This window comes from Uloborus diversus, chromosome 9 (assembly GCF_026930045.1).
Source record: "Uloborus diversus isolate 005 chromosome 9, Udiv.v.3.1, whole genome shotgun sequence".
NCBI lineage: Eukaryota > Metazoa > Arthropoda > Arachnida > Araneae > Uloboridae > Uloborus > Uloborus diversus.
This window is the reverse complement of record NC_072739.1, coordinates 130,790,106-130,814,852: the sequence shown is the minus strand read 5'-3', so window position 1 is coordinate 130,814,852 and position 24,747 is coordinate 130,790,106. Positions and strand designations below refer to the sequence as shown.

Here is a 24,747-nt window from a genome sequence, read left to right as displayed (position 1 = left end):
CTTATTAAAAAGTGAATCAAAACTTTAATTGTTTCTAAACACTAATTTTTATTCATATTAAACCGATTTCAGACCACTTCCTCTTAGCTAATGTGTGTTTGGGACCGCACTGTTGCAATACATATTTAAGAAACTCGACCCCCCCCCCAAATGAAATGCTGAAATGCCGCCCCTGCACACACCTGCACACACACATATACACACACACACACACTCATGCCTGCACACAGACACAAACACCCACGCATACATACACAAACTTACATACATATACACACTCATGCTTGCATACAGACACAAACACACACGCATACATACATATACCTATATACACACATACCTACATACTCATCTCTCGACACAAACACACACACACACTCGTGATTGAGAAAAACATAATTTGAATTCAAAATATCATAATTCAAATTAATTTATCTCCATCTTTTTTTCTTTCTTTTTTTTGTGCAATTTCAGAGTAAATGTTCAACCACACTTCGAGTCTTACTGTTTCTAGCTCTCTTTTCGTATCAAAGTCGTATTTCGTAATCTAGCCTCCAAATATCTCTAAATACATGTATCACATTAAGTTTAAATCTGGTGATTGAGCAGATATTTATAAGCTTATGGACAATTTTTGAGGCATCAGACGCAAAAGTTGAAAACCGTGTGCTTCTCATCGTTATCTTGATAAAAAAAAGTCGCTTCCAATAACCAAATTTTGGGCTAATAGTTTAAAATTGTGTTTTAAAATATTTAAATGAACAGCGCGATTCATTATTTTATCAAAAATTCCAAACTATCAAGTCCTAATGCTAATATGCACCCTCAAACAAGAACACTTTCACCGTCCTGATTACCTGATTCAAAATTTCTTAAGATTGAATTCCTCATTTTTTCTTCTATTTACAATTATACAATAATTTTACGAAAAATGTTGAATTTATTTTCGTGTGTAAGTAAGACGTCATTCCAAACGTTTTGAGCTTATTTATCATTGATTTTGCGACGAAAAAGCGTAAGCATTCTGTTTTTCGCACGAACAAGAAAATTTCTGCGGGAAGAGGTCCCATCTAAACCAGCTAATCAGAGAACTTGGCGAACAGTTTTAGCTGAAATTTAAATGTAAAATGTTTTATTAAATTCTGCAGAAACTTTTAGATCACTCAAATGTACATTTTTCATAATTTTTTTAACTGTAAATCTTCGATCATGCTTTGTTAACTTTGCGGGTTGACCTTTTCTTATTTTGTTTTTGATCCGATTCTTTTGTTTAAAGCATTTCATCAAGCTCTTCACTATAAAATGGTATAAAATAGCTAATTTAGAAGCATTTCGAACCAATTTACCGCTACTGTGAGGAAAAAATCAAATTTCGAATGGTATTTGTTGTTTTTTACGAATAATAGCCATTTAAAAATAATAAGTAGAATATTAGGAAATAAATAGTCAAAAAATTACAGCCAAATGACTTTACAGTGTCAACACAATACAAAAAATAATAATAAAAAAAAACGACATGTGATCATTTGAACCATCAATTTATACGAAAATATTTCAGTGTACGATGACTTTCTTTGTCTACGTATTTTTTCTCTCTGTCTACGTATGTACTCTGTCTACGTATTTTTTCTCTGTCTCTTTGTGTTTTGACAAATTTCATTTACTGAGTTTTATTTGGAATGGCATAGGAATGATGTGAAAAAAAAATGAGACTTCATATTCGAGTTCAATTTCACGTTATTTTGGTTTTATTACAAAATTTCAAGGTGTACGAACACTTTTGGGAGTCACTGTACATATATATATATATATATATATATATATATATATATATATATATATATATATATATATATATATATATATATATATATATATATATATATATATATATATATATATATATATATATATATATATATATATATTATTCTTCGTTTTATTTGTATGGATTCTTTCAGTGTCGCACCCTATGAATGAAGCAAAGGTAGGATCACTATTATTGGAGAAGGACAGAACTTTAGAAAATATATATTATATTTTCATATACATTAACGTCAAAAACATATATATTTTATTACATCGTGTTTTTCTTTTTCTTATTGTGAAATACTATTGCTTGTGTCTGGTATGTAATTGCTGTTGCAAACGCAAGACGTTCATTTTCATATGTGTTTGACCTTTCTTTATCTCATTCTCATGCAAATTTATTTCTTGATTCTTTTCTCTTTTTCTGTTGAATGATTCATTCAATGCAAGTTGTACAGTGTGAATTTACTGAAAATTTGAGACCCTAAAAGGCCTAAGCCAATTTGTAAAATGTTGAGGTTGGTAGCTTTAGGCAGGGCTGTGGAGTCGGAGTCGAAGAGTCGGAGTCGGACTAATTTTGGGGTAAAGGAGTCGGAGTCGGAGTCGTTAGAAAACATGTCGACTCCGACTCCGACTCCGGGCTTCTTTTTGTCTTTCATTTTTACTGACTCTCATTGCATTTTTTAAAAACTGACTACTAGCAATTGGTTCGATTACATGTATAAAAAGTTACTAATGAAAAAAAAATAACTGCTACAATGGCAATCAGCTAGCTTGAGTGCTTATCGAACTTTCTGTAGCCGTCCCCTAGTTTGCTTGCTTTTTAACTTAACTAATATATAGCAACTGTCAGCAAACAGTTTTATCGCCTAACATTTTCAAGTAATCAATTTCAAATAAAAATAAAAATATAGTGTTTTGTTCGATCTCAGTTATAAAATAGTAAAAGGGACGTAACAATTTAGTAAGTCGGGGCCCGTACCTCAGGTGGAAACTTTTGAGAGTGATCGACAAATTCAAATAAGTTCTTGCGCGAAAACACGAATACAAAAGATCCGATGAAATAATCTAATGTTTTTTTTCTTTATTAAGACTATTTCTATAAGTTTGGTTCTCACTAAAAAATTTGGAGCAAAATAAGTATAAATGATTTCTTGATTACAATACTAAATAATTGCAGTTAATCTTAAAATCTTCACATTAAGGTTAATTCTAAAGCAGCCAATAAAATTGAAATTAAAAATTTAGCGAAGAAGAACTATAGGTATAGTAAAAACTATTCGTATAAATCTGTATACCGCCGCATTTTGTGTAAAATTTGCTCCTGACGTATATGTGCCCTATTTTCGTTGAAATTTTATTGATGAAATATAATTTAAAATATAATCGGGAGAATTTTCAGAATTAAAGTATTTATACCTTTCATAAACTCTGAAATTAACTTTAGGTGTCACCTACCACATGGGTGTCACCCGGGGCAAACCACACCCTCTCAAGAACTTGGACTTAGAAAAAAAAAAGCTTTTTTCCTCTCAAATTACAGCTTTCAAAAATTGAAAACACACGATTTGATCAATATCTATTTGTTAAATATTAAAGGGGGCAAGGTATCCTTTTCAATTTTTTTAAAGGAATTTTTAAGTCATTTCATTTTTAAACTCGTAACTGTTGGAAAATTTGATTTTTAAATTGAATTTCTAACGTTGTATGCATCTTGGGTTTACAAAAAAAAATGCGAAATTTTCATAAAAAGGAATTAATATTTTAATCTCTGTTTAAAGGTTTCCCCCCTTCTCCTGAAGGGAGAGAGGGAATTGAAAAATACAATTAAAAAAATCCGGAGTCGGAGTCGGAGTTGGAGTCGGAGTCGGGCGTTTCAAAATTTAGGAGTCGGAGTCGGGGTCGGAGTCGGCCATTTTCCTTCCGACTCCGCAGCCCTGGCTTTAGGTCGGTTTTTGATACTGTTAAAACTTTTATAACGAATGTTTACCCCTCAATTCGATATTTGTTTTACTGTATGATAATAGATGGCGCCACGTAAAATTTACGCTCGTAAACGAAACCACAAATGAGACGAACAAAAAAATAGTCTCTAGCTTTATGCACAGAAACATTACGTAGAGAAAACTCATTTAATATTAATGTTTTTCGTTGAAAAAAGTTAAGAAAATAAAATTAAATAGAGTGAACAGTGAAGTAGTGCAAATAGTAAATGAAGCAAAACGTTTTAACGGAGAAATATTTTCTGTTGTCTTTTAATACAAAATACAAAGACTCCCCGCTCCCCCAGCGAGAGCCCACAATAAAAAAAAAAAGAAAAATTAATTTGAATTTTGACATTTTGAATTCAAATTATGTTTTTCGCAATCACTAGTGTGTGTATGTAGGCGTGTGTGTTTGTGTGTGGGGGGGTATGTGTATGTGTGTGTAGGCATGTGTGTTTGTGTCTGTGTGCTGGCATAAGTGTGTGGGTAGTGGTGTGTATGAATGTGTGTGGGGGGGTATGTGTGTGTAGGTGTCTGTATGTATGCGTGTGTATATGTGTTTGTATGTGTGTGTAGATGTATGTGTGTATGTGTTTGTGTGTGTGTATGTGTGTGTGTGTAGTTGTGTATGTATGCGCGTGTGTGTAGGACATGGATGTAACCTGGAGACGGCTTCTTTTGCTATAGGAGCAGCATCGTGAGGAGCCGGTCGACGGTGATGGTGCGGAGGGTGCCGGTGGGTGATAGCATGTCTATTGTATGTCTGTATGTATGCGTGTGTATATGTGTTTGTATGTGTGTGTAGTTGTGTAGATGTATGTGTGTATGTGTTTGTGTGTGTGTATGTGTGTGTGTGTATGTGTGTGTGTGTGTGTGTAGTTGTGTATGTATGCGCGTGTGTGTAGGACATGGATGTAACCTGGAGACGGCTTCTTTTGCTATAGGAGCAGCATCGTGAGGAGCCGGTCGACGGTGATGGTGCGGAGGGTGGCGGTGGGAGAATAACATGATAGCACGCCAAAAACAGTCAAATGAAAGCAATAAGCAATCGTGATTTCTCAAAAAATGCTGATTTCGGGACGAAAATCTCTTTCTAAAATCCCATTCACTCGTATTTGTTGTGCATAAGCAATAAAATTTCTGTTATTCAATAAATTGGTTAAAACAATATCGTCAATGCGCCAAATGGTGCCTCAACATTATTTAGACCAGTGGTTCTCACCCTGTGGTCCGCGAGCAATTTCCATGTGGTCCGCTAAGTAACAACTATAGTTAGGGCAAACCTAACCTGACAGCATTGTGAAGGCTACACAGATCCTAACCACATCATTACGAACATAGACGGATTTAGGACTGAGTTCCTGGGGGGGGGGGGGGGCAGGATTTTTTTTTTTTTTTTTTTTAGCAACATTTTTATTGTCCCCACTCCCATGCTTTTGTCTGCTTCCTGTGATGCATAAGTCCATGCTTTACTTTTTTGTGTGTCGTTTTCATTAATGTGTTTTCATGCTGTCCTTTTTGAATTGACCTTAAAAGAGGGAGCTGGTATCAAGAGAGTGACGCAGGGCTCCCTTTTAAGTGCTAAATAGAACATCTCCAATTTTAGGGGGCCGGGTGTTTCTCCCCCGGAGGAAACTTTGTAAAATGGATACAAAATTCTGCATTTTGAAGCCTTATAAAGGTTAAATGTATAGACATAGAAATTGATAACTAGATTAAACAGTTGTACAGTATTGTTCAAACTTTGTAAGAAATAGCCATTTTAAGTTTGAAAGAAAAAATAAACAATAGATTTCTCATTATAACAACCTTTTTTCAATTATAAATAGTGCAGAAAACGAAAAGGAATAGAGGTAGTGTATCATTTTTTTCTTCCTTGGCTTAACAGATTAACAATATGCAGTAGAAGTAATTGGAGCCCACTTTGCTTCGGATTTTCAAAGACTTATCTAATTATTTTCAAGGACTCTAGAATAAATAAAATTATTTAACTCACTTCATTTGTACCTTCCAGTGTCTGATATTTTAGTACTTGATTGTAAATTTTTACAGTCCTGTTCTAACTTTGTGAGAAATAGCTATTTTAAATTTAAAAGAAAAAAGAAACCATGGATTTCTCAGACAACAACTTTTCTTCAGTTGCAAGTGGGGCAGAAAACGAAAAGAGATAGAAGTAGTGTGTATTTTTTCCGTGCTAAACAGATAGACAATATGCAGAAGAAGAAGTAAGATAAAAGCACTCAATACAAAAGAATTTCCAAAATACTGCATTCGGGATTCAATAAATAGCGAGATATGAAACATGTGAGTCACAAAAATTTATTTCAAATAATATGTTACAAACGTGAGAACCATGATTTTTACATTTTTAATACAGGATGTGGCAAGGAGTTGAATTTGACATATTTTGGCATTCCTCCCCCTCTACCATTTGTTGGAAATTTTAAAATTTAAGGTTTGTAGCCACACGTTTCCAAATATTCAAGATTTTCAAGCACTTAAAAATGAAATTGTTTTTTTTCAAACAATTTCCATTTTTTAGCAAATTTTTTCCAAAACTTCTGATGACTCAATTATTGAGATTTCAATAATGACAAGGACTGACTCACTTTGACTTAGAAGATTATGACTTACCTTAATTTTTAAACAGTATTTATAAAGTAAGTAAAATTGTACTCTCCCTCTTAGTAAAAAGATTCATTTAATCAGAATACTCAGATAACTGAAATTTATTCAGTTTGCGGTAGTATTTATTTTCTCTCTCTCTCTTAAAAAAAATAAAAAAAGGAGAGAGAGAAGGGAAAAAACTGTTTTTTAGAATTTCCCCAAAGGTCAATTAATCTACTAAGAACATAAATATTATGCACAAATAATACTTGAAATGTGGACACAAATCATAACGAGTAGATCGTTCTCTTAGCGCGAATGGGGGGGGGGAGTTTTTCCCCCTTTGCTTCGGGTTCTAATTTATTAAAATAGTCGGCAATTATTATAAGTGTTGCAGCTTAATGTATAGCTCGTTTAGGCTATATTTTCATTCATATACTTGCCCAAATGGTTTTCAGTCTAAAATAGTGAATTTAGACACATTTTCAGCACCCCAGTGACAGCTGTACTATTTGTATTTAATGGTCGTCCTCCCCCCCCCCTTTTTCTTTTCTCCCATCAGAAAAGGACATTTGCTTTTCTCTTCATTTTCATTCAACTATTCAAAAAAGATAAGTCATGATTTTTTTGTTTTAAGATTTTGGAAGATGTGTTGTTATTACATAAAGTCCTCCCAAAACTGGGAAGCATTGCCCCCTTGCCCCCCTATAAATCCACCCATGCCCTTCTGAACTATTCAAAAAAGAAAAAATAATATATATATATATATATATATATATATATATATATATATATATATATATATATATATATATATATATATATATATATATATATTAATTTTTGGAAGATGTGTTGTTTCTACATAAAGTCCTCCCAAAACTGGGGGGGGGGGGGGTGGCATTGCCCCCTTCTGCTCCCCCATAAATCCGCCCATGATTACGAAGCTGCTAAGTTAGGTTTGCCTTGCCCCAACTATACTAAAAATTATTCAACTACAGTTTTATAGTAGTAATTGAATTGATTAAAGAAAACTTTTGGATTTATCTCATTTTATTTAAGGGGCTGTCCATAAATGAAGTCACACTCTTTGACACCTCCCTTGTCACATGTCATAAACATTTCATTAGCATATTCTTATGAAAAAAAGGTAAAAGGCAGTCTTCTTAGCCCCTCACCCCATCCCTTGTCACAAGTTTATTGTTCTAAGCTACTTTTTACGATTTTTTTCTTTCAATCTTCAACTTTTTTTCTTCTTTTAATGAGTGTAAACTGAATCAGATATGGAGTGCATAGGAGTTGGTTAAACCAACGGGCTAGGTGGATGAACCTGATAATCAAGGAAATTTGCGTAAAGCGTAGTATCAGGTTTATTGATGTGTGGAGTAAATGTAAACGCGATTGGATTGCTAGGGATGGCCCGCATCTGAGCTCTACGGGGATCAAAATGGTTAGTGGTTTGATTTTAGAGACTTCAGAATCAAAAAACTAAGTTGGAATGGGGTGCATGGTTTAAGGAGCAGAATTCGAAAGGGTACTAACTATTGGGATTTTAGTAGAAATGGAAATAGAATGGCTAATAAGAGAAAAGGTTTTAACAGTTGGGATTCAAATAATCGCGCAGCATTAAATGAATGTAAGATGGGCTAACTTAAGGTTTTTTATACCAATGCTCGTAGTATTAGGAACAAGATGGAAGAATTGAAAAGCATAACAATAGACGAGAGGTTGGATATTATTGGAGTTACGGAGACATGGGCTACCGAAAATGATGCTGACTTATTATCTATTGCTGGGTATAATTTGTTTAGACAAGAGAGAGTAGGTAAAAGAGGTGGTGGGGTTTTACTTTATGTTAGTGACACTTTAACTTGCAATAAATTGGTAATTAATGATAAACCTAATGAGATTGATTTGGCTGGTGTTGATGAGCAATAAGGGCAAAAAATTACGTTTAAGGAACATTTATAGGCCACCCAATCATAAGCCAGGGTCAAGATGAACAGATGTTTGGTATTATTAATGACATTTCAAGCAAGGGGTCAGTCATCAAGCAACTGTAAATCTAACTTAATGATTTGACGAAAAGTTTTAAATTCCAAAGAAACTTTAATAGTTTTTTTTGAAAAGGTGTGTACGCATTTTATACAAAGAAAAATGATCATTTCACATCAGAGGCGGAGGGGGCGTCAATTTTTTTTATTCAAAAGACTTCCATTAAATGTTTAGCACGGGCATCGCTGTGCGGGTACTGCTGGTATTCTATAAATTCGTGCTTTTGAAGCCAAGTTTTCAAGCCAAGTTCTTCAATAGATTGATTTTGGACCAGTCTAGTCGAAAAAGAAATTTATGCTTAAAATGACTGTAGATAACTAATTAGTTAAATTGAAAACTCTTTAATTTGAAAACTATTGGTTATCTTTAGCTAATAACGAAAATACCGATACTCTACCCGATCAAATACCGGTACTCCGAAATTGTAAAATAGCTCCAAATAACAGTACAGTGAAACCTGTGTGAGTTGGCCACTTATGGTGCAATACTTTAGTGGTCAACTTAAACAGGTGGTCAACTTACAAAGGTTGACTTATATGATAAGGGCTAATTCCGTGCCTGAAAAAGCGGTCAACTTAGGTGGTCTACTTACAAGAGGGTCAACTTCACAGGTTTTACTGTATTCTGTATAACAGTATTGCAATCACTACTATAAATGAAAGATGAACCTCATTTTATTCGCCTAGATGAACTTAGATGAACCTCGTTTTAGCACTTGACTTTTAAGAACAATAAATATAAAAGCCTAAAGAAAATAGCTTAGAAAATAGAAACTAGCAATTACTACTCTATTTGATTTTATTGTGATCGATTTTTTCCCTCTCAACAGAGTGTGGAACTTCTGGATCTCATCTGCATTGTCTTAATCCATCGAAGATGATTATTAGAAACTTCAGTCCTCACCAAATTACATGGAGTCCATTCCCAAGATAGCTAACTGTACAATTAAGTGTCGTGTGCTTAAAAATGTCAACATCTACCGTGAAACCGAAAATTCCTCAGGCAAGTAAAAACAACTTAATGTCTAATTTTTATATGGCAGCATAGCTGCGTGCCGTACTTCTTTTCAACTTTATGTAAAATTATACACGTAAGACGGACTTTAGGTTATTTATGTTCAGGGGCTATAGGACTTGACCACTTCTTTTATCAGAAATTAAGCCCTGGTTACATTATTGGATCAAACGGGACGATTCATCAGAATGTCATGGTCACACGCTTCGTACAATAGACTTTAAAAATATCTATAGTTGGAGCAAACCTAACTTGGCAGCGTTATTAATCTGTGATTAGCCTGCACAATGCTGTCAGGTTAGGTTTGCCCCAAATATAAGTTCCATTTTAAATACGGGTATTAAAATCACCACCAAGAAAAGATTCTGACTTGTTACAATATGTCCAAAATCACCATGGCCTGATTACTGAATAGACCAACTTGACAGTGGCCTAGAGCCCTCGCTTCTTGGGGGTCCTAAAACTTCGGAAATTGCTTTAACCGATGACTAAAATTGAACGGTTTGACTACAGAGGGGGGATCCCCCCCCCAAAAAAAAGGGTTTGGCCTAGCAATTCCCTCAATATATTAATCGAACCCTGAACCCACTACCAACATAAATTTTTGACTGGTTATGACCAAAAATCACCATTAAGAGAAATTTCTGGCTCGTTATGACCAAAACTCACTACTAACAGATATTTCTGACTCGATATGACCAGAAATCACCACAAGCAGCAACTTTTGACGGTGGTAGTGCCGCTCTCAACCGTGTTTTAAATAAGAGGCAAGGAGCCATCAGCTGTAAATGTATAGGTTTAAGGAAACTGGTGAAATGTATTCGTTTTACATGACATATATCTGCGCTCTGGTAGCATTGATTTCAACTTCTTAATATATCAATTAGAGTATTAAAAGTTTAATATTCGCTTACTATTAAATATTTGGGGTTTTTTATCGCTTTATAGAAAATACTTTCTGTCAACTAAAACTAGAGCGTAAATTTAAAATCTTCTTCTGTAAAACAAAATGTTCTTTTCTTTTCAAACCTGGTTCACAATTACAAAAAGTGACTGTAGTCTGTTGTAATCATGTGTTAAAAAAGCAATGGAAAGCAATAATGTGAGAAGTGATGTAGTAATGTATAAATTATTGAAGAAAAAGTATGACAATTTCATTTTCTGAGCGAATATTTTAATCGTTAGTGCAGTGCAATGTTGTTAAAATGTGCATGCAAAAACACTGATACGAAGAAAACTGTAACGCTGAGACGTTCTAGGCTGACTGTTGACTGACATTATTCCTTGATTGTAATTGTAATTATTGTATTCTTTATAGATAATCCAGAAACCGGGACCTTCAGCAGAAAAGATATTTGAGCATGAAGGTTTAAGAAAAATGACTTTGCTGAAGCAACGTAAAGTTTCTGCGCAGTTAAAAGTGAGCTATTATGTTTTGTATATATTTCTTCTTGTTTGGTCTTATTACCTATGATAGGTTTAGAACACCTCACAATTCTGTTTTAGATGACTATCTCTTCATAGGCTTTTTTTTTTTCTGTGGTTCTTCTTTTTTTGGTCCTCATCTTGATCTGTTGTGCATTGGGTGATTGACTTTCAGTACATAAACTATGCCATTCGATTACCATTATACCTCTCGTCAATACAAAACCAGGATAACCGTTGTGTCTTAGAAAAATTTCACAATATCTTCGTACTTAATGAGTACTTCTTACATTTTCTTACTCTCCAGATGTCATTATTTACCTATATTAGTCCGCATATACATATCTTTCTCATTGTTTTGCTTTCGAATATTTTAAAGTCATTAATATATTTTTGTCTGGACGTTATTAAATTTCACAGCTATATTGACGTGTCGCTGTGAAACTTGATCCCACATGGTTTGGTGAATTTTGGTATCCACAGGCTGGATAATTGTTTTTCATGTCTTTAATCTCTGTATCTCAGGATAAATTTGTGGCTTTAAAAATGTGGCAATTGAAATTCGTTGCCCTCTATCTTTAGAATTTAGATTGAGGCAAATTCTGATACATCACTATCACTTGTCATCAAGGTGTGTGAGAGGTTCCATAATACTAACAGGGTTCCATCTTACCAGTCCTCCTTCCACCCTTTCGCAAACCGAGGTGTCCTGAGCAGTTAGGCGCGGGGCTTGTAATCGAACAGTCGTGACTTAGATACCGGGCGGTGGAAGATCTTTCGTGTACGCTAATGGTGTTTGGCACACATTAAATACTCCACGGCGAGGAAATACTCCAAGTTCCCTTCACAAATCAATTCTTGTAGGGGTTGTTCCGCTTCTGGTCTGGATCAGAAAGGCTAAGTTGTGAGCGGGTCCCATCCAGTGGTAGATTTACCATGTCGCAACTGCGAGGGGCATCCACAACATATACCGGCCCCGAAAGGGATTTGAAACTACACATGAAATTTTTTTGAGCTAGACGTGGGTGCCCTCAAGTGTGTAAATCCGTCACATGGGCCCATCCCAGTGCCAAATCTAAGGGGAGCAAGCCGGCCCTTGCTTCTGGTGGATATTTCTGGGGGAGGGGGACGGCTACGCATTTCCCCGGGGTATTTTCGTTGAAAGTGTTCTAAAAACTTAATGGAAGATGGGTCAGGGCCGAAATTTTAAGATTTTCCTCAGCTAGAAAAATCGAACACCCAACAACTGGCACTGCTCCATTCAACTCGTAAACCACCTGTTTAGTATTAATGGTGTTCCCTAGAGTATCAGGTGCTCTCGTTGTCTGAAAATGGCGACTAATACTTTTCACAAATATGATTTGATTGAACAATTTTTATCTTTTGATTCAAACTATCGATTCTAAGTCACCTTACTTTTCATTTAATTTCACAGCTGGAAATGATGCAACGCGAATTGCAACAGAAGCGTCGAACAGATGCAGAGCGTCGATTCTATCGCCTGCAACTTCAAGAGTTGTCGGGTGAACTCCAAGACTTAGGTCGATCGCTGGAACGAGGCTACAGCTTGTCTTCGTCCAATCCGACCATTGCTGTTTCCCGGGAATCTTTGAACGAGCCAATCCGGAAACAAAGAGTCACACATCAAGCCAGCACGCCAAATTGCCACATCAACCACCATCATCCATTGGGAGAACTACGCGCTGTTGCATCCTTGTCATCATGTAAGTTAAATTACTATCAGCATTGGTTACCATTTGAATTTCACCGGTCCTTAGCCATAAATTTTCCATTGACAATAGACGATCAGAAACATCTTTAAACTTCTGTTTTAAAATTTAAGAAAATTAATAAGAGCTTAAAATAAATTTCCAAAATAAGACACATGGGAATTACAGACTTTGACAAACAAGTTTCCCATGCTTGTGAGATGACCAAGTTCTTTCCAGGAACATCCCTACAATTGTTGTTTCATATCTTCCTGGTCTAGCGGCAGCTAGACTAGTTCCATGTGGTTATAAATTCACAAAAAGTCCAGAAACAGAGGATCCCTATTTCCTCTATTGTTTCTAGACTTTTTGCGGATCATCACGGTAGAATTGGGAGTCAGTCTATAATGTGCTCTGAGGGCGAAGTATTTTCACCAGAGAACCACATGACTTCATCATGGAAAAAGTTCAAAATGGTCGCGTTCGAAAGAGCATATTTAGCCCTTTTTTGACCGATAAAGTGTGTGCCCTCGTCTTTTCGTTTTTGAGATATAGGGGCTTAAAGTCTGTCGAAATCTCAAGAAAAGTCGCCAGTTTTAAAGACTTGGCAAGAATTTTAAAACACCGCGCGATTTCATCGTCTGCATCTTGCAAGGCATCTCATTTCCATTTTGGGTCATCTGCAAAGCGTGTGAAAGATGTGTTGCATTAATCCCTTACTTGCGCGTGTTAAATTAAAGGAATCACCGTCCAGCCTATGAAGTAAAAAGTAAAAAGCTTTATCCAGAGGACCAGAGGAACGACAACTTTACAATGAAATTAAACATAAATTGTATCATTTCATTCTTGATAATAATACATTTCAGACTTTTTTGTATTTTAAGTGTATTTAACTTAACTTATTTAAGTGTTAACTCTCATTAATGAAATATGTTGTAAGTACTTCTTAATAATCTGGGAGAATTAATATGAATAAGTACAAAAAGCACACTAGATTGAGCTCATATACACGGATAATATAATGAATGGTCTTTGATGTTGAAACAAAATTGTCATGGATTATGATATCATTTTTTTTAAGTGATAATTAATACATGAAGTTTTATTGTCTGACCACTGTGAGGAAAAATATTTAGGTTTTAATTTAAAACAGAAAAAAAAAATCTAAAAAGAAAACAACGGATAAAAAATGTCAATAACCTACGCTTCAAAATTATCGACATCGGAAATTATATCATGGATGGTGGGAAATAGTTATTTTTGTTCTTAAAAACTGTTCATGTAGTCGACGTTCGTTACAACAATCCCTGACGTCCGAACAAAATCTGCCACTACAGCTAAAAGTGGGTATAACGTAAATCCACAACATATTGCATGTTTTTTATTCATTTTTAAGAGTACTGGAATAACTTTTAGAAGTTATGTTTCAAGCAAACTACAATCACTTATTCATTTCAAGATTTTACAACCACAATACTCGGACATGATACTATATGCTTGATATAAGTCTGGGTTATTGAAAACTCGGCCACCTTCATTTTAAACACCTTTGCGATTTTGCATTCCCTAATCAGAAGTACATTATTGCCAACCGGAGCAGCTCTATACCTCGTTGGTTTTGAGTGAAACATCCTCACAATTGATTCTTAGCGTTTAAGTCTTTAACAATAATGATATATTTTTATCGGTATGCAATTGAAGCATTCTATTAAGTTTGCATTTGGTAGATGGTGCAAATAAAAATATTCACAGAATATTTTTTTTCCCCAGATGTAGAGATACCCTGTAACTCAAAGTTCGAATTAGAAGGCAAGGTGATGTATATAGATACAAAACGCTTTTAACTAAAAAAGCCAGGCCACCACCATTTCCTCCACTTCTGTCAATTCTACTGATATCATAGACCCCAATATTTAAATATGAGTTGGCTTTTAATTAAATTTCTGAAAGACTATTATTTAAAGTTTCTTTCTTCAACATCATGAAACTTAGTTTTTGTTGCACCTGTCGATATTGCACTGAAGAATTTTTAATGGCTTATACTGTTTTGGTGACTAACTAATTTTTAACCTTGGCGCTCTTTTTTAAGTTAAAGGCGTGGATCCAGAGAGGGAGTCATGGGAGTCATGACCCCTCTCCTCCGTTAATTGTGTACCCGCATTCTGAAGTACTCACTGTAAAAGTTTTGAGTCCTATAAGAACTCTGATCAATGATTCCTGAAAATTTTCTTGTTTCAGTAAACACGAAACCTTCATCTTCAGAAAGTAGGTCGTTTCCTAAAGATGCCAAGCCCTGGAAGGCTCCACTGAAATTCCTTGGCAATTTGATGGACAACACGGGATTTCGGCGTAGAATTTGGCGATCTTTTTCGTCGAAGCAAATTCAATCGGACGATTCTGTTTTGAATCAGAACTCAAATAACTTTGTAAGACAGGAAGAATGCACGTATTTACGTCCTCAGAGTCTAGCGATGATGAACAACAACAAGAAGAATGGACAACTAAAGTTCCTTCCAAACATATTTGGAAACCTCCTGTTGTGAGAAGAGTGTTTAATAATAAGAAAGTTCAAATTGATCCAGCAGTCATGGCTGAAATAGAGGTATAATCCTTTGTTCTAAGACATGTTTATAAATTCTTTAGTTATAACTATCGCAAACGATAGCAAAACAACCACATGGGCTTATTAACCACATTAGCATTTTTTTGCCCTTTTATTTATTTGTTAATGAAAATTAAGAGACTAATTTTAAAGTTTTGATCTGATTGATTATATTCGTTGATATAAGAAATACAAAGCAATAGAGCAATATGCTGATTTCAGCGAAATTTACATCTGTATATTCATAACATATGCAGAAATGCAAGCATCTAGTTCTAAGAAACATCTTAATATATAAAAATCAATGTCCTGAGATAACATATATATATTATATATCAACGCTCAGCCAATACCGCTGAAGCCTCAGACTTGAAGTTTGGCAGGCATGTCCACATGATTACGAAAGTATCCACTAAGAAAGGACTTTTCGAAATATCAATTAGTTTAGGAGAAATTAATTAAAACCCCTTAATTTCTGTGACATTAAAAGATGTCATTGAAATTCAAATCCCTTATTTTCGGAGGCTTTCCTCCATTCAAATCATTATTCAGTACTTCATCTCAACTTTTGGTCGATAGCGAATTTTAATTTTGATATTGTTTTGGTTTCACGTGATTCTTCGAAGCTTTTCTCAAGTCAAATAATGTTTCTGTCTTTTGCTTTCATTTTTTCAAAACTAGAAACGAAGTTTTTAAGAACATCATCACAGGCGGACTATCCTTTTGAATTTAGAAGAGTGCACTATCCTGTAAAAGTTTGCTTTGCAATAACCGTTAATAAGTCACAAGGACAGACATTAAAAGTAGCAGGGATCGATTTAAGAGAATTTTTTTCACACGGCCAATTTTATGTAACTTGCTCCAAAGTCAGTTCATCAGGCAGCTGAATAATTTTAGCACCAGGAAATAAAAAAAAAAAAAACTAAAAATGTTGTATACAAAGAAGTTCTTGCTTAAACATAGGTATAACAATAAAATGTGAATGGCCTGTGTTTGCAAAGATAATCAATACTTTAAAAGGATCGTTAATAACAGTTAAAGATCGGTTAAGAACAAGGGTATATTTGTATAAGGAGTTCAGGGTCCGCGGGATCCTTCCAAAATTAGAAAAAAATATAGGTAATAAGTAATTATTATAGGGGATTTTCGAAACTAGGTGCACCAAGCACTGTTAACCCCTGCTTATTCCATTACCCGAGCAATGCCGGGTACGGGAATGCTAGTAGTATATATAAAATACTGTACTAGGATGGGCAATATGGCCCAAAGCCAAAGGTTCTTTTGACACACCCTAATTTTGGCAGTATAAAATGATAATATTTGATATTTCCAATTATACTTTTAGTAAATCTGTAGCTGAAGCTTTTCTAATATTATCTATTTTAAAGGGGTTTTTTTCCGCAAATTGCGTCCAATGTTCATTTTTAAACGAATTTCCTTTGTTCTGTCTCAAAATCAAAGATAATAAAATCAAAGGAATTGGAGTGTCTTTCTTTCCCCTTTTTCAAATTGCCTTGTCTAAAAAAATTTCTTTTTTTTACAGGACTTTGAGAAAATGGCAGCACAGTATATACAGCAGCATTCGTGATTTTTCGAACTTGGAACTCTACATTACAAGTGTAAGAAAGATGAAATACATGAACTCAGTGGCGCACACAGGAATTTTTCAAAGGGGGGGGGGGCGGGGGGGGGGGGTCCAGGATCGAAGGTCCACCATTAACATATCATACCATTAGCGCAAATTATCATAACACGGAAAAGCGGTTGACAGCAAAGCGTAAACATTAAAAGCGGCAATGGAGTAGCGCGCCAAAATACATCACTTGTAACGTCATAAAGAGCACGCCATATATACAAAATCGGACATTAAAAAAAAATAATACAAAATAACTGTTGGGAAAATGAAAAGTTTTTTCTGACTCCACGTTGTTTTTTTTTTTTTTTTTTGCTCAGTCTATCAATTTTAGTGACTAAAGCACTTTTGACTGAACAACAACCTCATTGAGAAATTTGAGTGGTCGTCAAATTCTTGGCGTGGATAATTTTATTTTGGATACCATATTGCTTTGTGCTAACCCTATGCAAAAAGATATTTCCCTACTCTTTGTTTACGTATGCAAAGGGAAAAACAAATTCGCGCTGGCAGGGAAACAAAATCCTGGACGCCAATGAATAAAAATCGCCAATTATCCAGTTTTCGAAATCTTCCCGTATGAAATAAAGCATCAAAACTCAGTTTATGCGTAAAACTTTTGTGTGAACAATATTACTTACAAAACGTCTACTATTATTGAGTAAGTTGCTTTGATATTAGAAATAGAAGTTCCCAAATATGAAATGAACGAACTCTACTCGTGACAACATATAACTGTCGATTCGAAAACACTGGAGGCCGTAATAATAGTACAATTTAGAAAAAGGTTGTCTTTGTGATTTGTTTATGGTTAAAGGTAGAGCCGCTATCTAGATAGGCCGACGCATCAGCTTAAGTTTAGCCATTTTGGATCGGATTTTGCATTTTTGCACTGCTAGGGTTACCACAGCAAAGTTTCGGATTTCGCCAAATGTGCCGAAAATAATATTTTATTTAATAAACAATTCACGTGCCGCTAATAATTGCTCACAGTGAACAATCACCAAACACGATAACTCGCCAGAAAAGACAACTACTCAAACACGCGCTCCGATCCAAAATGGCTAATCTTGAGCTGATGCGCCGGCTCGTATATATAGGGGCCTTAGTTAAAGGCGGTGTATAACTGATGTTACACTTTTCAACATTTTCGACCCTTTCCCTCCTTTGTCACAAATTTTAGCACTTCACCATACCCTCTCTTCCTTTGTCACATCTCACGCTGTTTTTCATAAACGTTTCTATTTAAAAAAAAGGCTTGTCACATTCTCCCCATGTCCATGTTTTCATTTTTTCCCTCTCCCTTGTCACAAACTGTTACTGATTCGTGACCCCACCTTAAAGCGGGACTTCATTCGTGCACAGCCCCTGTTTTGTGGTGACCGTATGCAAATATATATTTCCAAACTCTTTGTTTACGTATGCAAAGAAAAAACAGTTCTCGCACTGCAATTGGTGCCACAAATTTTAGGCCAACAGATCAATTGCGTCAATTTCCCAATGATCGAAATCCTCCCGAATGAAATGACGCTGCAAAACTCAGAATATTACGTGAAATTTCTGCGTGAACAATATTTCTTTTAAAACGTTTAATATTATTGAGTAAGTTGCCTTGACCTCTGCCATTAGAAATATAAAATTTGAAACAGTCAAAAGAACGAATCCTATTTGCTACATTAAAAATTGTCCATTCAAAAACACTTGAAGTCGCAATTATAGTGCAATTTTAGAAAAATAAAATAAAATCGTACTAATGAACTTTTCAACATTTTTGATCCCACCCCCCTCTGTCACAAAGTTTCACATTTCACCATACCCCCTCTTCCTTTTGCCACATGTCAAAACTGTTTTCAAAAAATTTTCTTATCAAAAAAAAAAAAAAAAACCTTGATGTCACATTGCCCCATTGTGTATGTCCCTCTTGTCATTTATTTCCTCCCCTTGTCATGAACGGTTACAATTTAATGAAACTCATCTTACTTCATTTGTAGTCAGTTCCTTACAAATAGACATTTCTCTACTCTTTTTTTATGAATGCAAAAGAAACATATTTTTCGCCCTGACATTGGTACCAAAAATTTTACACCAATGAATAAAGTTCGCCAATTTCACAATTATGGAAGTCTTCTTGAATGAAATGATACCGCAAAACTCCTTTAAAACGTAAAACTTCTGTAGAAACAATATTCTTTGTAAAAGTAGGAATGACCATTGCCGTTAGAAATATAAAATTTCCAACAGTTAAATGAACGAACTCTACTCGCGGCAACATAATCGTCCATGCAAAAGCACTGGACGTCGTGATAATACGCCAATTTTATCAAAAGTTTCACCTTGGGATCTGTTTGTGGTAATAGCAAATGCAAGTGTGATTTGGAGCTGTGTGTGTGTGTGTTTAAAGGTGATTTTATTGAAACTGCAAGTCCTCCCTCACTCCAGAAAATAATTTATTTAAATATTAAAATCTCGAAAACATAATCAAAATGAAAATATTTTAAATGCCCGTAGTTACCCAAAAAGTCTCAATAATAAAAACAATGCAAGAATTTCTTTACGCTCAAGTGAGAAATGGCAAGACAATATTATTCAGCAATTTCTTCACGTTAACTTATGTCGCGTGGAAAAACAAATAAAAATGAATTTTCACTAACTTATAATTGCTTCTTGCTCCTTTTCTAATCATCTTACCGGATTTCCGTTTTTTAGCCGTAAAACCGTAGGGATAAACTTTTTTGGAAGTATTTTTCACAAGCTTTCCAAACATACCAAGCTCGAAGCACTAAAATGCATTTTTCGTGTAGATAAAGCGGTTTAAAAAATGAATTAAAACTTAATGTTTTACGCTTCCAACAATGAATTTCAACAATGAAAAAGAGATAAAATTAAAATTTTTGAGTTTCGCTAACTAAAAAACGCTTATAACTTTTTTCTAGTGGAATTAGGTTATTGGACTTTGGGCATCCTGTTAATTTCTTCGTTAGGAGTATTTAAAATACCAGGAAGCAGAAGAATGAATGTATTTACTCTTCTCATATAGTTAAAAACATAAACAGCGAAACAAAATCATCATTCTAGAACAATTTATGTTCACATACACTTTTGTAGGGGAAGAAGGAGAAAAAATAAATTTATTGTTTTTCATTTATTAAATATGAAATTTATTTTTACCTTTGCTTGGAATTATTTTACGTACTACATGCGTCGGATTATAGTCAATCTAAAAAAACTCAATTGCCATGATAGTGGTCCGGACCCCTGGACCTTCCCTTTGTGTGCGCCACTGCATGAACTTAACGTCAAAGTTTCTAATTTGTGGAGCCAAATCGACAGTGACCAAAACAAGTGAAACTTTAACCGGTTTCAAAAATCAGTATGAATTGCATTGAAGACGATCAAAATTCAACATAAGAATTCTATTGAATTGATTTGTGTATGGAAAGATGAACTGTTCCATGACGTATAAATAGTATATATGTACGAACTCGTAATTATGTTAGCATTTATGCATGGGCGTAGTCGGAGGGGGGCAGGGAGGGGCAAGGGCAACTGCCCCTACCTTGAAGAGGAAATCCGACTCCCACGTTCCCACCAGATGTCACCACAATTAATTTAAAATTGCAATGTTAGGACATCTACTTCAATAAATTTCCGGGAGAGAACCACATAACCGCTTTTTCTGCTCTCATCAAATTCAAAAATAGTATAAAATGTTGTTTAGAGGGAAAGGAGGACTATAATTTAAAGTAATTTCCGAGCTATGCCACAAAATGCCCGTACATTTATAAAATGTGTTTAAGAATAACGTTAGTTTTGATTCAGAGGGAAATTTTTGAAATGTTGTCCTGTGCCTTCAGATAAGCTGCGTCTGGACTAGAGCACAGCTTATTAGATCGACCCGGAGGAAGCTGCTCACTTGAGCAGTTGCTGGACTTAGCTTCAGAAAATAAAACTGTGGGTCAAACTGAAAAATTTTAATGGTAAATTATTATGCAGTTGTGTGATTTTGAGGAATTGCTTTTCAAACATATTGTGTATGTGTACTTCCGTGTTGTATTTCTGTGCCACTGAATGATTGAATTCTTGAATGTAATTGCAAATTAGAATAATAATTTGCAACTGTCATTTAACGAAAATAAAATATTTATTAAATTAATCAGTATTTAGTAGTTGAGTCTCGAACTTTACAGTTGTAATTTATCATACACATTGAGTGTTTCTCAGCCATAAAAAGGGAAGATTTAGGGCAAGTAATTTTAAGTGGAGTCCGGATAGTTAAGAAAAATTTTCATGGAGGGGTCCGGAGATTAAAAACATCGTATGCTTTTTTAAATATTTATTTTTAATCACAGATTGATAAATACAATAGATAAGTTAATTCGTATTCAAAACTAAGCGGAAGAAAATACATTTGCGGTTTTGAGATTTTTCAAAAGGGTTTAGGAAGGGCGCAGCTTATTTATGCAAATAGTGTGGTCACGCTAGGCGACCGTTAATTTCGACAGATATTTTTCTTCAAAAATTACCCATCGCCAACTTAATTTTATTACTCACATTATCGGCTGTTTCACACGAGTTTCACCAAAAATTTGTTTTGCGTTATAGTTTTAGTATTGTGCTAGCAAAGAACCCTGGAGAGATTTCGCTTATCAGTAAAGCCACTTTTATGATGAGCGAATTAAAATGGTAGAAAGATTACAGAACTCGATAAGTAAAGAAATAATGGAAGATCAATTAAAAAGAGAAGAGAAGTGCTAGCAAAGAGCCCTGGGGGGGGGGGGGAAGAGGCAAGATTTTGCTTATCAGTAAAGCCATTTTTATGATGAGCGGATTAGAATGGTAGAAAGATTTCAGAATTCGATAAGTAAAGAAATAATGGAAGAACAATTAAAAAGGAAACTATCACTATTTTTCCGTGAGAATTTTATTGATGATTTTCCTAGCATATATATATATGACAGAATAAAATCATTTAAGTCAGAAATTAGAAACACGCAAAAAAATTAGAATTCACCGATTCAGCAATATGAGAAATAACACAGCTACAAATATAAAACAATTTGCGCTAGCCACACAAAATAAAGAAATATCATCTTCCTCTTTTGATGAACAATAGTATTGTTTTATAGTTAAGTTAACTTTATAGTTAAGTATAGATAGTTAAATGTTATTCTCGTCAGTCTTATGGCCACAATGAAAATGAGTAGACGTTAAATCTCGGTTATCACAAATTTGCTATTTCAACTGCGCTTGCGCGCGGACTTAGCTTTTTGGGCTTTTTGTTTTAAGATTTTGTGTTGCTTATTTATATTTAGGTTGAGCTAGAATCCCAACAAATTAATGAATGTGATTAGAATATTTTCACAGCGATTTCGTGATATATTATATGAAACTACGGATATGAATACCTGATAATCTTTATAATGTAAAGGGAAAAATGACACTTCAATATTTATTGGGTTTGAAAATATTTACTTAACGTAAACGTAAAACACGGTGTGTACTTCAGAAATGACTGGAATATGAGTACAGATCTCCGTCTTTTGCGGATATTTTACGTTAGGCATAAACAGCAGTATTATACATTTTTATTTAGGTTGATGGTTCGTCTTTGTATTAGAAGTGATGCTGCAATTCTAGTACGCTCTTCTGAGGTTGAAAATTTGGCCCTGAAAAGGGCCTTTGATAGAAAAATCAGACTCCGAATCCATTAATAAGTAAGACTCAATACTCAGTCTTTACCGAGACCTAGGAACTAAATCAGAGAAAGCTTTGTGATTTATAATTTTTATCTGTTGCTATCTCATATTTATTAACAAAGTTAAAATGTTTAATTATTTTTAGCAAGATTTTTGAAATCAGCTAAATCAGCGCGCAAGCGCAGTTGAAATGGCAAATTTGTGATAACCGGGATTTAACATCGAGTATGAAAATGTAGTTCCATAAAGAATTGATATTTATCGAATTCAACTTCGTGGAAATGGCTGGTTGAGAACTACGTGGTTTGCTCTAATTTCTAACGTTTAGTATAATGCTTCTTGATTTCTCATTTATTTCTACGTGAATCAGAATATCCACAAGACTTTAAAAATTAATTTCAAAAGAATAAAACAAAAAACTCATTCATACAAACAAAAATTACTAGGTTTTTTTTTCCCCATTTTATACGATACGGCATGCGTTTGTTTAACCTTTTTCATCCCCCATTAGACGGTGGCTGCGGTGCCCCCTATAGTTTATTGGAGTTGTATATAGTTTATTTGACTGGGAACGTGTTGAAAAATTAGCGAACAATTTATCCGGAACATTATGCTTCAAAATTTATTATATTAGTTGAAATTTGCGGACAGTTGGATGATTTTAGTTAAAGTTTAAAGTTTTTAGCTTCAATTTATATTTATATGAATTTCGAAATCACTGCAATACAAATAACAGTTATTCAAGTTATTAAATGACGTGAATGTAATTGACGAGAAAGAAATTGTAGCTTATATTTTGTAATAACTCATCTGAGAAATTTTAGCATTCTTTTCTTTAGATCCTTTTCCTAATAAAACGTCAAACTTCATTTTTGCATTTCAAATCTTTTTGAATTGGCTGAAGGAGTAATGCATCCTTACGAAAAATCGTTAATTTAGTAGTTTAGCTAATTATGTAGTTCAGTACCATAAAATTCAGTAGTGATGACTTTCTTTTTTTTTTCATCGTGAAATTTAAACCAAAGTTAAGTTTATTTATTTATTTATTTGCTTCGCTGAAGCTGAATGTCATCGCTGAAATTCTTTGCTAAAACGAGTATCTCTCAAAAAAGAAAAAAGACATCTCAGTGCAGATGGATGATTTTTTACCTTAAAGCGTATATAAAGCATACATTATAACTAACTTACAACATTTTTTTTCGTATCTTGCAAATTTTTTCACTTCTCAAAACAACATTGCAAAGGTAAAGAGTTTCTATTTCCTGCACTAGATGGCGGTAGTATACTAAACTGGTAGTCGCTTTCGAACGGGCTCTAAAAAAAATAATTCCTTTAATCACGTCTTTCAGATCCTAAATCTACTTAGTTTTTGAACTTCTTTAAATGAAAATATTTTCTAAGGTTTTAATTTGACAGCAATAATTTTGTCATGAATATTAAAATTAGATAAGTAGGAAGAAGAACATGTCAGTTACGTCAGCTGCATTGCGTGAATGAAGGTGAACAATGTTGATACCGGGAAAACGAGATTTCGATTTTTCACCACAATAAACAGAAAACAGCTGATTCGATGACTTCATGCCAAGTTCTGTGTTTAAGATATAAACAACATGTTGTTGTCTTCTCCGTCGAAAAATACTTTCAGAAACTGCAGTCTGAGAATAATATCTTTCAGAATAATGCTGTAAAAGTCTAAAAATTTGGATTTCTCCACTTTGACATTGAAAGTTGAAGTCAACAAATCGATACATTACCTGGAAATTTTTGAAGTTCATTTGGGAGATCTGTGATGAAATAATGCAAATCGCGGAAAGCAGAGTGCTTGCTGTAAGTAATTTGTTCTTTTCTGCTATTTCTCTTCCATATTTCATAAGCGTTTAAGTACTTTTTTTTTTTTATTAAGAAGCATACAGTTGCTTATTCATTTGAATTAAATTCCCGAAGCAAAAGATAATTGTCTCTGTTCTTTTTACTACATATTTTTTTTGATTATTCGATATTTTATTAAATAAGTAGCATTGTATGCATCGGTAGGATTTTTTTTTTTTGTAAGTCATTATTCGTTTTGTTATTAAGATTATTAGGATTTTATGTTCCGTTTTAAGCATCTAAATTCTAAACAACTATAAACATCGCCCCGGGGGGGGGGGGGCTTTTTTTTATCATTTGCAAAAATCTTCAACCTATCATGATTAGGAATTTGAAATACTAT

The 24,747-nt window shown here is 34.3% G+C and overlaps 1 protein-coding gene across 1 annotated transcript; it reads left to right on the top strand.

The window, feature by feature from the left end:
- The first annotated feature begins 10,164 nt into the window (after positions 1-10,164).
- LOC129230490 (uncharacterized) lies at positions 10,165-15,394 on the top strand. The gene is made up of 4 exons (XM_054864892.1): positions 10,165-10,200; positions 10,789-10,890; positions 12,331-12,619; positions 14,843-15,394. The coding sequence occupies exons 1-4, from the start codon at positions 10,165-10,167 to the stop codon at positions 15,145-15,147; spliced, it is 732 nt and encodes a 243-aa protein (XP_054720867.1). The 3' UTR covers positions 15,148-15,394.
- Positions 15,395-24,747: the final 9,353 nt, after the last annotated feature.

Bases quoted from the DNA above. Each gene is read 5' to 3' on its own strand.
- LOC129230490 (XM_054864892.1), top strand. From the start codon at position 10,165: ATGACCAGAAATCACCACAAGCAGCAACTTTTGACG. The intron at 10,201-10,788 runs GTGGTAGTGCCG...TATTCTTTATAG, and splicing joins ACAAGCAGCAACTTTTGACG to ATAATCCAGAAACCGGGACC. The intron at 12,620-14,842 runs GTAAGTTAAATT...TTCTTGTTTCAG, and splicing joins TGTTGCATCCTTGTCATCAT to TAAACACGAAACCTTCATCT.